Raw genomic sequence first — 15,504 nt, 5'->3', positions numbered from 1 at the left:
CAATTAAATTGTGCCTCAAAGCGATTGTTAATATCCGTCATTCACACGCCGACGTCTTACCCTCTTCCAAAGGTCAAGACGTGGGCCTACATGTGCATGAAGGTCACCTGTTTCTCTGCGTCCCTCTCGTCCTCGTTGCCGTCCTCCGAGGGCGTCGCCTCCTGCAGCTTCTCCGTGTACTTCAGGAGCAGGGAGTTCCCCAGACGGGAGCCCAGGAACAGGTAGCCTGGCTCCATGGTCATCATCTAGAGGAGAGAGGGGAAGAGTGAGAGGAGAGAGGGGGAGAGTGAGAGGAGAGAAGGGAAGAGTGAGAGGAGAGAGGGGGAGAGTGAGAGGAGAGAGGGGGAGAGTGAGAGGAGAGACGTCCATTCTAAAAGGTCCTCTTCTGGCCGATCGTAAGCCACAGAATATATACACTGCTAGACACTCGACTCTCTGCCTGTGGTCCTTGTGTAGAGGACTGAGAGATTACTGCAGTATGTGCTCCCTGCTGTGAATGATCCCTTCCGTGATGCAGCAAGTCTCTCTCTCTCTCTCTCTCTCTCTCTCTCTCTCTCTCTCTCTCTCTCTCTCTATATATATATAAAAACTGCCCAGTAAGGGCTGCTGTCAGCACTATCCTCTGCATGGAGGGAGGGAGAGAGAGAGAGAGAGAATCCTCTGTATGGGGCGAGAGAAAGAGTGCTCGGAAGTGCAACTAGACAGGGCAACGCTCCAGAAAAAGACTCTATGCCGTGCAGCAACTTACGCAGGTGGTGAGGACGCTGGCGGCAGCCTTGTCGAAGTGGAATGCACGTACACTCCTCATGCCGTCAGTTATGAGGGTCAACACGTAGCTGTAACAATGACAGTGCAAATGCAACAGTGAAGTGCAATAGTAATATACAATGTCCAGGTGATCAAACTGGGTAAAAAATATATATAAATATAGTCAGGCATAGCATGAATTGGGCCTTTAATTTAGACAAAACATATTATTATTATTATTATTATTATTATTATTATTATTATCATATAAACTTAATGACGTGCAGTGTATCCAAATAACCAGTGTGCTGCTCCACTCACATTTCTCCTCCTTTCAAAGAGATGACCACCTTATCATACGCGATGAAGGTGGCCTGGGAACAATCCAGCGTGATCCTCAGTTCATCCTGTAAACCTGCGGGATCAGAGATCATGTTCTCCATTAGCGTCGACGCGTATCACGGTCAAGGTCAACTTTATTTATATAGCACATTTAAAATCAATCGAAGTTGTACCAACGTGCTGTACAATACAAAAACAGAAATACTAAAAGAAATATAAAATACAGTACACACAAAGTCATATAACTACAATAAAGTTTAAAAAACAAACACGACGAGGCCATATCACAAATTCATAATATAACATTTCCGACTGATCCCGAATTATGCCTCCTTGGTAACTTTACAAACTCAAACCTTACACGCAGTCATTCCATCAAGCTTACAGAACTCCTCCTGGTTATTGCCAAAAAATGTATTGCAACAAAATGGAAGTCAGATCTCCCTTTGCCATTTGGGATGTGGCTTTCAGAGGTGAAGAGCTGTATCCCTCTAGAAAAGGTGACTTATTCACTAAGGAACAGGGTTGATCATTTCAATACAATTTTGCAGCCTTTTCTGGACTATCTTGGAGATCTCCCACCCGACTTGACTGAATGACCTTCTCATCGATCTCTCTAGTAGCTCCATTCTGGTAAAGATGTGTTAAAGATGTGTTGAGGACATCCTGTATCTCTCAATGTCTCTGAAAATAGTTATTTTTTGTTCTGCTTTTTTTTGTTGTCGTTTTGTTTCTGTTTTCCTGATGTGTTTGTTTACATATGTAGGGACCTCTATCACTTTATCTTACACATTTACAACCATTTACCATAGGCGTATATAGGCACCCACATGTAGTTGTTGTTATTGTTGCTGTTATTACTGTCCTGTAATTGTCTCAGTATTGCCATTTGTGTATGTTTTGAATAATGGAAAATCAAAAGAAAATATTCAAAAGAAAGAAAAAGAAAAAAACACGACACGACCAAGGGATGTGTGGCTTACCAAGCGCCAGAAAGCCAATAAAAACAGGTGAGTCTTCAGCTGTGCCTTAAAACTCTGTAGGGTCTGGGCAGACCTAATTTGCAGTGGAAGACTGTTCCATAACTTAGGGGCAGCCACGGCAAAAGCTTGATCGCCTTTAGTCTTTAGCCTCGACCTCGGGACATCTAAGAGCAGTTTATTACCAAATGGCGTGTAAGAGATCAAAGTATTAGTCCTGCCTAGCGTGAGGTAGTGGTCTACTGAGAAGAGGAACAACACCCAGATTATGAATTATAATATGTTATTTCCGTGGCCTAGTGAGGGTCCATCAATATTTGTGAACATGGGCTACTCTCTCCCTCTCTCTCTCTCTCCTAAAGCCAAAAGACTCAAACATGTGATGTCATCAGGTATACTTGTCATCAGGTATAAAACAAATCAAATCAAATGTCTTTGTAAAGCCCGGAATCACAAGGTAATGTGGGCTGGACAAGACTTCTTTAAACAAGTCAATAAGAAACGTCACAATGAATCAAGAACAAAATCCAACATAAAATCCAAATATGCAATCAGGTATACTTGTCATCATGTATACTTGTCATCATGTATACTTGTCCTCATGTATACTTGTCCTCATGTATACTCATGTATACTTGTCCTCATGTATACTTGTCATCATGTATACTCATGTATACTTGTCCTCATGTATACTTGTCCTCATGTATACTTGTCCTCATGTATACTTGTCATCATGTATACTTGTCCTCATGTATACTTGTCATCAGGTATACTTGTCATCATGTATACTTGTCATCATGTATACTTGTCCTCATGTATACTTGTCATCATGTATACTTGTCATCATGTATACTTGTCATCAGATATACTTGTCCTCATGTATACTTGTCATCATGTATTCTTGTCATCATGTATACTTGTCATCAGATATACTTGTCATCATGTATACTTGTCATCAGATATACTTGTCATCATGTATACTTGTCATCAGATATACTTGTCATCATGTATACTTGTCCTCATGTATACTTGTCATCATGTATACTTGTCATCATGTATACTTGTCATCATGTATACTTGTCATCATGTATACTTGTCCTCATGTATACTTGTCATCATGTATACTTGTCATCATGTATACTTGTCCTCATGTATACTTGTCATCATGTATACTTGTCATCATGTATACTTGTCCTCATGTATACTTGTCATCATGTATACTTGTCCTCATGTATACTTGTCCTCATGTATACTTGTCATCATGTATACTTGTCATCAGATATACTTGTCCTCATGTATACTTGTCCTCATGTATACTTGTCCTCATGTATACTTGTCCTCATGTATACTTGTCATCATGTATACTTGTCCTCATGTATACTTGTCCTCATGTATACTTGTCATCAGATATACTTGTCATCATGTATACTTGTCATCATGTATACTTGTCCTCATGTATACTTGTCCTCATGTATACTTGTCATCATGTATACTTGTCATCAGATATAGTCTGGAGCTGCTCCATAGACAATCAATGGGAGACCGATTTTACTCACAGAATATTCGTTGAATTTTTTATATACCCAAATTAGATTTATTCTACAGTAGTGTTATCAGTTCTGGAACAGAAAATGTATCTATGAACTCAGTTTTGGACCATTCGGTCGTTAAGTGATTTGGATAAAGGCGTTATATAAACACGGTACAGTGGGGGCGGGGGAGGTTTGGTTTTCCATGTTCCACTCAGGGGTGATGTAGTGTGCAGTAACTAATTGTACTTGTAAGGCTGTCAACGAATATTCTATATTGAAATTAATAATAGACTTGTTAAATAATAATTATTGTGGAAAAAAACATCCCCTGGTGGGCGTGGCCTGAATGCGCTGCATGATGGATAGGAGACACGCAACGTCATTGAGCTGAACAACGTGCAAGTTTAATGAACAAAAACAACCACTGACTTGTTGTTGTTGCACTCTGAGCATCTCAAGCTTCGGTTGGAAATACTTCGGATTTTGATTAACTTGTGGAACCTCGAGACAGTTTTATGCAAGATACAGATGGCCCACCTTCTTTTTTATGCTAACGTTATCTTGAGAGTTCTAGCGTCAAGAATGTAAGTAGCCTACTTTGTTTTAGCACACTGTAAATCATCCCTCAGGGTAAAAAGTTATTGAATAGAGAAAAAAGCGCCATGCCGGTCCCGTTTCATAGCATTAATTTGATCTCCGAGGGACGGCCCCTTCCCAACACACAGAGAGAGAGGGTGTGTGTGTGTGCGTGCGCCACACTATGAGGCTATGCTAAATTACAGGTAATCTCTCAGTGTTGTGTGTGGGTTGAACAAACTCAACACAAAGTGTTGTCAAGACTATAATACTCACGCAGGGGAAAAGCTGTGGTTCCGGTTGTTTGAGAATTGAGAGAGACTCCGAACGGTGGGACGCTCTGGTTGAGGTATAGTAATGAATTCACAGCAAACACCACGACGCCACCTGGAAAGATCATCATTGAGGAAATAATTAAATCAAGGTAATCAGAAGATATAGAAACAAGAACATGACGTTCGTTATTGTAACTGTGTTGTCCGGACATCAGTGGTGGAAGAAGTACACAGTTCCTTTACTTAAGTAAAAGTAGAAATACACAGATAAATGAGTACTCTGGTAAAAGTGTGTAATTCTACTTAAAATTCTACTTAAGTAAAAGTACAGAAGTATTTGCTATTGAATGTACTTAAGTATCTAAAGTAAAAGTATGCATTCTACATGACGTTTGTGTATTCCTTCCAGTGCTTGGGAGCATTCAACGCTCGATCCATTGACCTCTAAAGGTTAAAGTGGTATGTGGTCCAGTTATGCTGCTCTGATTAAAGGTTATGTTAACCTCTTAAGCCCTAGCCATATTTAAAGAAAATTCACCTAAAAGTACATACCCAAGTAAATGGAAAATGTATCCACTTCTACAAGTTCCATTTGCATGTTCATGTATCTAGGGACATCTATGGACCTCAGGGAATGTATTCCCAGTGTCAGAAATATTAGATTTTCACAGTAATTTCATTCACGGTCTTTGCTGCCTTATAACTCTGCCATTGGAAAGAGGAGATTTGGGCCAATCCATAGATGTATGACTTTTATTTATAAGCCTGATATTCTATATTCATATTTCATATTGAATGTCTCCGGATGGCAAAATTCAGTACTGTATCGACAAAATAAAACTAAATCCTCTGCCCTTTGTTCAATTGCTTAGAACTTTAATACACTTGATCTCAAGAAGGTGCTGAATGAGCTCAGTGGCATTGTTTCATGATGGGAAAAAAAACAAATAATAATTTATATTGTTCATTACAATGAATGTACTCAAGCATAGTAACAGACAAAATATTTCTGACACTGGGAATACATTCCCTGAGGTCCATAGATGTCCCTAGATACCAAGAACATGCAAATGGCCGTTGTAGAAGGGGAGCAATCTTCCATTTACTTGGATTTTCTGAAAATAGGTTTAGAACTTACATTGACAATTATGAATTACTAATTTAATACTACTAATACCTAATTTGACCCAGAAATGAGAGCCGACATTGTGGATATGCTCATTAAATTAATCCTTGCACCGAAGGAACATACAACTCAGTTTTTAAATGTTTTGGACAGCTTGTGTATTTGCAGTTGTAAAGTCAATCCAAATCACTTGGTAGTGCGAGTGCGATTACATCCCTCCTCCACAGTCTTTAACTCCGTTTAAAACCTTAATCTCCAAATGTTGTCAATCAAGTTGTACATGTTTTAATTGATTTGTTATGCTCATTTCTGTATGTACACTTGACGTGACTGTAAATGAGGGAAACTTCAGTTGCCTTTCGAGTTTATTATTATTAATAATAATAAAATGTACGGTATATATATATTTTTTTTTGTATCCACTTTTTCTCCTTTTTCTGTTTTTCTCCCATCCCAATTTAGTCGTGCCAATTCCCCCCTCCCCTGTCTTGATCGTTGCTCGCATGTGCCCCCCACTGGTCGGCCGTAGGGAGGGTTGAAGAATCTATCGCATGTCCCCTCCGATACATGCGGAGTCAGCCAGCCACTTCTTTTCACCTGCCAGCGCGGACTCTCATTGGCGAGGTGTAACGTGTGGGAGGCTCACACTACCCTCGACATCTCCTGTCCTTGCTGTGCAGGCGCCCTGTACGACCTGTAGGAGTCGCTGTTTACAACGACCAGATTACCACCCATCGACTCCCCTCCCGCTGACTCAGCCAATTGAGTCAGTAAGACGGCCGGCCCAAGCCGGAGGCAACGCTGACAGCCGGATTCGATACCGGTGTCTCACGCGTTGGTGACGAGCGCTTAGACCGCTGTGCCACCCAGCCACCCAATAAAATTTATTTGTATAGCACCTTTCATACAAGAATTGCAGCCCAACATGCTTCACAGCAGGGATGTAGACACAACATAGACATAGGCATGAAATGAGCAGAGAAATGTCATAAATAACTGTTTGAAAATAAATCAGCGATGGGCTCACCGATGGGTTTGGGAACAGCCATGACCTGTGTGCAGTCAAAGGGCAGATTACTGAGGGACCAGATGACGGGGTGCACCTTCTGCATTATGTTGAGGGAGATCGCCACGATGCTACAGGTGTCCTGCCTCACAGCCACACGCCTAGCAAAGGGATCAGACAAGCAACGCATGTTAAAAGGGCCCCATCAACCAAACATTTCTGGAGAGTTACACTACAATTATGTTGAGAATGGCCCATAAAATAAAATCCCTCACATATATTACACACAGAATACGAGCTGCTACCCTCACATAAGTGCGTCTGATCCCTCAAGTGGAAACTGAAAAGATTTTTTAATTAATTTGTGCCACATTCAATAAGCCTACTTAACGTCGCAGGATAGAAATGTGGTCGCAACCTACACAGGATACTGAGAAGAAAACAAAATAAAAGGGCTGTGCAATACGACATAACCTTGGACTTATGGGACTGTGCCACATCAAATGAATGACGTTGGTTGGGAGGGAAAGAAGGAAGGGGTTAATTACACTGTTCCTCCGTCTGTATGTCTGTCTCTGCTGTAACATGGTTGTCTTGTGTTTTTCTTTTTTCTTTTTCCACACATGAATTTAGTGCGATAGTTATTGAGAGTAAAAGAGTTTGAATATGGCCACCGGTGATGTCATCTGGGATACCGAATCCTTCGTTCCGTCGTGTTAATTACGGCACCGTGAAACTATTTACATGAAAGAATAGCCCTACCCTGTCGTATAGGGAACTGCTACCTTATGGCGCTTTTCCACTGCATAGTACCTACTCGACTCTACTCTACTTTGCATTTTCGGTTTTCCATTACCAAAGTACCTGGTACCAGGTACTTTTTGGGTAAATTTTTAGTCCCTGCTCTGTCGAGGTTCCAAGCGAGTAGAACTGGTACCAGAAAAGTCACGTGAAACACTGCAGACCACTGATTGGTCAGAAGAGAGACGCGTCACTCGTTGGAGCATCTGAACAAAAACAGAAAGCCGCCATCTTTAATGGCTCGCGTAGAATTTCATTATGTTTGCAGCAGGAAACAAGTGCAATAAACAGTCACTGTGTATTCTGCCTCATTTATTGATGAAACAAAACAGACATCAACACAATTTGCCACCGAGCGGAGAGTTTAGTCTCAGAAAAAGATCGCTGATTAAGCTTGTTGTTAGGGTTAGGGACGTGAGTGGTAACGTTAACTTTGTTGTTAGCCTAATGCTAACGTTAACGTTAGCAGATAGATAGACTTGTAGAATAGACACAATGAGAGGTAACGTTAGCGTTAGCAGAATAGACACAACGAGAGTCCGGTTAATGTTGTTATTGATTGATTGATTGAAAACTGTGTTTTACTCTGGCTTGCCAAGCTCATAGCCCCTTTCGTGACTGTGATGCAACTCGGTGCATCACAGTCACGAAAGGGGCTACCAAGCTCACGGACATAGCTATGCTGGAGCTCTCATGCTGATCACCAGCGGCCCCGCCTCCCCACACGGAGACAAACTGAGTACTTAGTACCTGCAGTGGAAAAGGAACGAAGTACCAGGTACCTAAAGCAGGTAGAGTAGAGTAGGGTAGAGTCGAGTAGGTACCATGCAGTGGAAAAGGGGCATAAGAGAAGAGAGGTGTACTGACCCGGGCCACGTCTGGTTGGGCTCGTAGAGGATGAGCAGCGTGGGCTCGTAGTAGCCGTGCAGGAACTTCATGTCGACGATGTTCAGCAGCTTCTCGTCCAGCTCTCGCACGTCAATGATGTAGCTGGGCATGAAGCTGGACTTGGGTCTGCAGGAGGGGTGAAAGGTCAGGTGGTTAAGACTTGGGTCTGCGGGAGAGGCATAAGGGCCGGTGGTTAAGACAGGACCGTGCGGCAGGGCTGAGTGCACGGATAACTGAGGTACTTGAGGGACTGCCATTCAAAACATAGACTTTTGGTTTGATATTACACTTCACCATGCAGTGATGGGGGAAACACAGAAAACACAGATTTTCTCTTATCTACCATCTAGGTCAGCGGTTCCCAAACTTTTTTGGCCGTGCACCCCCTGTCACCTCCCGACCTAGCTGACGCACCCCCCAATGGGTTTAAACTTTCTGTTCGAAAAAATTGTTGCTGGTCTCTCCGTGCACAGATTTAATTTTTTCTCTTCCCATGGCGACTATGGATAGGGAATTTCTTTATTTAATTAAAATGTTCACGACAACATGGATGCATGTACTCTGCCAGCATGTTTAATATCCATAATACTAAAGGTTTGACTAAGATTTTGATGAAATTGTATTGTAAAAAAAATATATATATATAATAATTATTGACCACCATTAGCCTTTTTATGTCACACACCACCTAGAGGGCGCTCGCGCCCCACTGATCTAGGTGCATTCAAGGTGAAGCTACACATAAATGGCCACAAGGTGTCGATGTTCCATAGTCCAGGTTTAAATTTAGATTAGAATCAAATGTATTGTCATTATACAGTACAGTACAACGAAAAGCGGTTTGGCATTCAACCAGAGTGCAAGTGAAGTGGTCTGCACACGGCGGGCGACAGACGTCGCCTGGCGATGTGATCGCCTGTCGCTCAATGACAATCGCTTAGCCCCCCACACCAGAGGCGACCGTTCTCAGGTATAATGAGATGCATAAGCTATGTGTCGCTCTGTTTAGCTGGGGGTGTTTCCCCCCGGGAGATATAGGAGGACGGACCGCCGGCCGGGACCGGACGTTAGTTTGTCGTGAAGCGAGCGTATATATAATTAGCAGGTAGCTGTGTTGTGCGTTACGAGAGAGTATTAACCTGTAAAACCCATATTGAGCTGGAATTAAACCATCATATACGAATACAACCTCTCCTCATTCTTCCTGACATTACTGCATGCCTGATCGCTACGATACGTTCACTACCACCAATTGGACAAGTATTGTTATGCAGCTGCTGAAAGAGTTTTTTTTTTCACGGAAGACGCAAACTGTTTTATTCTCAACGATAATTTTCTTTGGACAATAAACCTTACAAACTACATCAGCTGCAGCCTGGACATTAAACTCTGTCAACATCCACAACTTATTTTGTTACACGAGTATTAAAACACTAGTAGGTGCATCGTGGGGCATTGTTCATTTATTAGTTAATGACAAGCGGCCACTATAGCTTCTCAAACTAACGTTATTTATTTAAATTGTTCCCGTTAATAATAATGAACATAACTAGCATGGTAATAATACGTAGGCTATTGATCAATGAATGTATTGAATGATACATTAAAGGTGTACAAATGATACACCAGTAGAACTTCTGTACTGCTTCTACTGTAGAAGTCATGTTATTTCCTCATTGTCCTGCTGTGTCGCCTCAAAAAATAGGATCGAGGCGATTTTTAGCGAGGCGACAGAAATAGCTGCGCGATGGTCGCTTCAGAATCTCCTGCCGTGTGGGTTCTCTCATTCATAACAATGAAGGCGATACAATTCTGTCTGTTGGCTCGCTAAAAAAATAGGTCGCCTGGCTTAAATCGCCCGCCGTGTGGGGACCCCTTAACAGTAAAGTGCAATAGTAATATACAATGTACAGGTAATTAAACTGGGTATAATCAGATGTATATACAGAGTTGTAGTATTAATATGTACAATGATACTGGTATAAAGAGACTATGGTAGTAGTCATTGATTAGGGGTGTAACGATGCATCGATTAATCGAAATGCATAGATTCTAATGTGACGATTCAACTGCATCGATTTGAAAATGTTAGAATCGATTATACCGGTAATCTAAATTAATTTTAAAAAAATCTTATTTTTCTTTTTTTTTTGTGTGTGGTTTTTGTTGACCTATAGTCCCATTCATGCTGAGTGAATCAGTTCCCCCAGCCACATTTGTGTATTCAAATTTTTTGGGGGAATTAACTGATGGAAAATTAATCGAAAGTGAATCGAATCGTGGTCAAATGAAGAGATTTCATGATGCATTGAATCGTTGCCTGAATAATCGTAAACGAAATTAATCGTTGTGAGGTCGCATCGTTACACCCCTAGTAGTCATACTGGCCGGCAGTGTAACTAGTAAGAGTAGGTAAGGGATATGTACAGATATAAATATAGTATCTACAGGTATGTAAAAAGGATTATATGTAGGTATGTACAGACAGATGTGGATATATGGTATATACAGGTGTATAAGTAGGTATATTCAGACAGATATATATATATATATATTGCGGTAAATATAAATGTATATAATAAAGTATATACAGCACTATTGTACATGCTATCATACAGATTACATGCTATTACCAGACAACCGCTCTACCTCCTGAGCCACTGTCGCCCCAGTGAATGAAATAGGACCATGACAATTGTATTACAACGACGCAGACATAAAAAGATGTCATACAGCATTGTAATTTGTACTGGAAAACTATATCAATGTCAAATACTGTTATACCATCAAAGCCTCAAGATGTTGTCCTCATCATGCAGCCCTGCTTATTACATAAACAGAGACGTCTCTGACTAATAACAAGAAGTGAATTCATACCCTTCTCCTACTACCCCTTCCTGCTCATCAGTCAGAGTGTCCCTCCTGAATGGCAACACAACAAGTTGGGTGCCATAAACCAGCATTACAGCACAGCGATTCTCTGGATCCACGCGGACAATGGGAATGTGTACGTTCTGAACAAATCCATCCTTAAAATACAAAAAGAACACAACAAATGAATTATTGCAGAAGTTGCTCCTGTTAACATCTTTTCAGGGAGTAAAGATTTTTTTTACTAGCCTCATATCAACTTGAATACTGAACGGCACAGGAAGTCCTTCATTCCGACAGCCATCAGACTTTATTATAACGCATCACTGTGCCTCACTGCATCACTGAGCACAGGGTGACAGACAGTACTATCTGGCATAATCTTCCTGGACTTTTACTTTTAAATCGACATTTTTACACTTGGTATTTTAGTACTGTATATATATATATTTTTTTTAAGATTTTTTTTTTTAGCGTTTATCGCTTTTCATGGTCAGACATGACCGACAGATGAGGAGAGGATGAACGGGAGAAGAGGCGGGGAAGACATGCGACAAATGGAAGTCACCGGGAGTGGGAAGCGAACCCGGGACGGCCGCTTCGCGACGCAGCGCGATACATGGTGTGCTACTAGAGCGCCCCCACTGGCTGTATATTTAATATTGCAGATTGTATACATAACAGAATATATATCCCGGACCGTATTTTATTATTTATTCTTTATTCTTATTCGTGACTTTTGTTTCTGACTACCTAAATGTTTACTGTGAGCGATCTGTAGTGCTAAATTTCCTTCGGGATAAATAAAGTATTTCTATTCTATTCTATTTCTAATACAGTAGGCTAAACCGGTCCTGTTGTATTAAAAGCTCAGTGATTGTGAATTTCTTGTGTATAGAAGAAGTTCAATCCAATTCAACAGCCAGAGTACTTTTCGGTTAGACCGGGTAGGTGATGTGGTTGAAGTAGAAGCCTCGTAGTTGAAGTAGAAGACTAGTACCGTAATTCCTCTAATAGTAACCCCGGCTTGTATTTGTTTCAACTGTAGCGGATACCAGGCTTGTATTAGGAGGAGGCCTGTATAAGAGAGAGGCCTATATTTCTAATTTTCAAACAGATCATAATGAATAAATCAACATTTTGTGTCAGTTTGAACCCAGTAAAATGTACTGGGTTCATGTATTGAAACCAAGTACTGTATGAAATACGGTAGTAAACAGTGCAATTACAGGTGGTCAAAAAAAGTTAAATAAAGTAAAATAGTGCAATCACAATACTGGTATAATAATAATAACTTCGTTTTATACAATTCTGAAGTAGGCTTACTCTCTTGGTAAACATTAACACCATACCATTATATGGTATTTACTGCACAGCCAGGCCAGCATATAACAACAATAACAAAATATATTGCCTATGGTAAATCCGTTGAGGGAAATACCGTAATTCCTCTAATATACATGAAACCCGGCTTGTATTAGGAGGCCGGCTTATAATTGCTTAGCTCAACCGGTCATTAATAGAGACCCGGTTTTTAATTGAATACCGGTTACTATTAGAGGAATTACGGTAGTTGAAGTAGAAGCCTAGTAGTTGAAGTAGAAGACTAGTAAACACAGCCGGCGAGTGGCTGTTCTCGCTTCAACCTACCCTGAGCTCTGGCTCCTCAAAGAAATGAAGCGAGAGTGTCTTCAGGTCGTGTGTGCCTGGGTCATATTCCACCACTGACAACTGGGAAGATGACAAAGATAACCCAGCAGTTAGTGAAAAGCATCCTTACCCGTGGCGCTCGAATTTACATTTGACATTTATATTCATTTAGCGGACGCTTTAATCCAAAGCGACGTACAAGTTCTGTACAACAAGTCGGCAGGAAAGGTACAACTCTGGCAGCTATGGGTCAGTAACATTGTTCGTCAAACAGTGTGAAACTTGAGTGCTACAGTCTTGAGTGCATAATAGTATCGACATATTAGCATAGTATGCGCCTTGGGTCTCCTGAAAGGCGCTATATAAATTTAAGATATTATTATTATTATTATTATTATTATTATTAGTAGGTAGTAATATAGGCTAGGTAGATTCCTTAGTAGCAAAGTGCATAATAGTAAAAGACAGTATGAAGGTTAGTAGTTTTTCCCCCAAATGTGATTCATAGTGAAGAGGGTTGCGTGTCAGATACCTTAGCGTCTTTGAAACTCAGCAGGAGAGCATCTCTGTTGGCTCCTGACAGCTGCACACTGGCCATGGACATGACATTGCCGAAGAGAGAGAAGGACGCCACCTGCTCCAGCTTCTCCTTGCGAGCCTTGGCGTCTGTATGGAGCAAGAGATGAAGTTTGAGCAAAGATTGTTCCGATGGTAGCAAAGTTATGGATCAGCAAATCACATTTATAATTTTATTTTATCTAGTATGAGAAAAGAAATGTTGCCAAACCTGGAGCCTTCTCTGACTTTGAGTTATTCTGAAAAGAAAAATGATTAAAGGAAATGTTAAACACATTGTTATGGTACATTTCATTCATATTATTTAGCTTAACACACACCACAAACTGCCTCGGCAAGTCTGATAAATTAAAATTTAGTAATTTAACTGGCGCTTTTATTCAAAGCGACTACAAGTCAGCAGGAAAGGTACAACTCTGAGTAACAATGTTTGTGAAACAGTGTTGAAACTTGGGTGCTACAGTCCTGGGTGCATAGTAGTAACGATATTAGTATAGTAGGTAGTAGTACTGGCAAGGAAGATTATTAGTAGATAGTAGTGCATGATAGTAAAAGACAGGAAGGTTAGGGTTTTTTCCATTTCAGATATTGATTGAAGTGTTTTTAGTTTTAATTTTAGTTTGAATAAACACCTACTACTACTGTTATCACTAGTGTCATTATTACTTGCACTATGTATTTTATTGAAATGGGGGACCCGGATGTAAACAAGACGAACGTCTGCCTCTGGTCTGCATCCCCTTAACAATTGTGTGTATTGAGCCGTACTGTATTGTACCCATTCTACAATCTGTTAATACAATTTTCAATCAATTCAATCAATCAATCAATGTTCTATTATTCCATTATCAATGTACCTACCTGTACCCCCCCCCCCCCCCCCCCCCCCAATTTCCCAAGGGGATTAATAAAGGAACACTTGACTTCTTAGGCCCTTGGAAGAAAAACAACATGACACTCATCAATGATGGCTTTACCTCCACATCGTGGATGATCCTGTAGACATAGAGCTGAGAGGTTCCGGCAACAACCAGGTTTTTCTCCTTGTTGGAGATGAAGTTGCAGTAGACTGAGAACTCAATGGCGGTGGGGGTGTGGGCTTGTCTGTACACCGCATACATCTTGGAACGTCGCCGTCAGCACCTGACATGAATGAATGAATGAATGAATGACATGTACCATTTATGGAGGGGAAAACAGACAAACCATAATTAAGCACCACAACAATCTAAGTTAGCTAGGTAAAACGCTGCTTTCCAAAGATAACTCCCTGATCAACCCATACTAGGCATGCGAAAGCTTGGTCAAAAATGAAAGCGTTATTATAATAATAATCATAATAACAATAATACTAATGGTAGTAATGCTAATAATGAGTGGGGGACCCTGATGTAAACAAGACGAAAGTCTTTCTCTGGTCTGCATCCCCTTAACACTTGTGTGTATTGAGCTGTACTGTACTGTACCCATTCTGCAATCTGTTAATAAAGTTTTCAATCAATCAATTTCAATCAAGTGGTCTGGGCATTAGTATAACTTAGCTAACTAACGTTAACGTACTGATTTGTGAAACGAGGCTATAGATATATAGCATCTAAAACGTTAAATATAACCAATATTAACTAATGATAACGCTACTGTAGTAGTTAGTGATATATCAGATTAAGGTTCGTGTTAGCTAAACGTAACATGGGCTAAGCTAACGTTAGCTATTAGCCTAGCAACATAATGTGTCTGTATGTTTTGCTCTGGGGCATGTTTTGCAAGTCATAAAACCAAACTTATTTCCAACAAACCTGTGATGATAAACACGTTATTGTTGTTCCAATTTTAGTTCCCCCCCTTTCTGTTTGCATCTAACATAACGCTGCTAGCTAACGTTGTCATCTCTGTTGCCTGCAGAGGAGCGGTGAAGCTGCTGTCTGGGAACAGGACGTTATCACCGGCTCTGTCAAGCAAGCGGCACAATGGTACACACGCCGGTATAATCCTTTCACAATAAGAGACTTCATGACGAACCATAACAAACACAACAGAAGCTGATTGATTGATTTATTGATTGATTGATTGATTGATTGATTGATTGATTGATTGATTGAAAATTGTATTAACAGATTGCAGAATGGGTACAATA

General features: G+C 40.7%; 1 protein-coding gene across 1 annotated transcript in view; it reads right to left on the bottom strand.

Moving 5' to 3' along the window:
- The window catches only part of cpsf1 (cleavage and polyadenylation specific factor 1), a 44,513-nt gene extending 29,215 nt beyond the window's left edge, over positions 1–15,298 (bottom strand). The window contains exons 1-12 of the mRNA XM_084313272.1: positions 15,167–15,298; positions 14,348–14,513; positions 13,582–13,609; positions 13,327–13,460; positions 12,795–12,875; positions 11,151–11,302; positions 8,253–8,399; positions 6,606–6,745; positions 4,454–4,564; positions 1,069–1,162; positions 749–836; positions 108–245 (exon numbers count right to left, since the gene is read on the bottom strand). Of these exons, the coding sequence (XP_084169398.1) occupies positions 108–245; positions 749–836; positions 1,069–1,162; positions 4,454–4,564; positions 6,606–6,745; positions 8,253–8,399; positions 11,151–11,302; positions 12,795–12,875; positions 13,327–13,460; positions 13,582–13,609; positions 14,348–14,491 (1,257 nt within the window). The 5' untranslated portion in view covers positions 14,492–14,513; positions 15,167–15,298. The remainder of the gene's footprint in view (positions 1–107; positions 246–748; positions 837–1,068; positions 1,163–4,453; positions 4,565–6,605; positions 6,746–8,252; positions 8,400–11,150; positions 11,303–12,794; positions 12,876–13,326; positions 13,461–13,581; positions 13,610–14,347; positions 14,514–15,166) is intronic.
- Positions 15,299–15,504: the final 206 nt, after the last annotated feature.

Source organism: Notolepis coatsorum (assembly GCF_963971535.1).
Source record: "Notolepis coatsorum genome assembly, chromosome: 4".
Lineage (NCBI taxonomy): Eukaryota > Metazoa > Chordata > Actinopteri > Aulopiformes > Paralepididae > Notolepis > Notolepis coatsorum.
The sequence above is the reverse complement of the archived record's forward strand: the minus strand, read 5'-3'. Positions and strand labels throughout refer to the sequence as shown.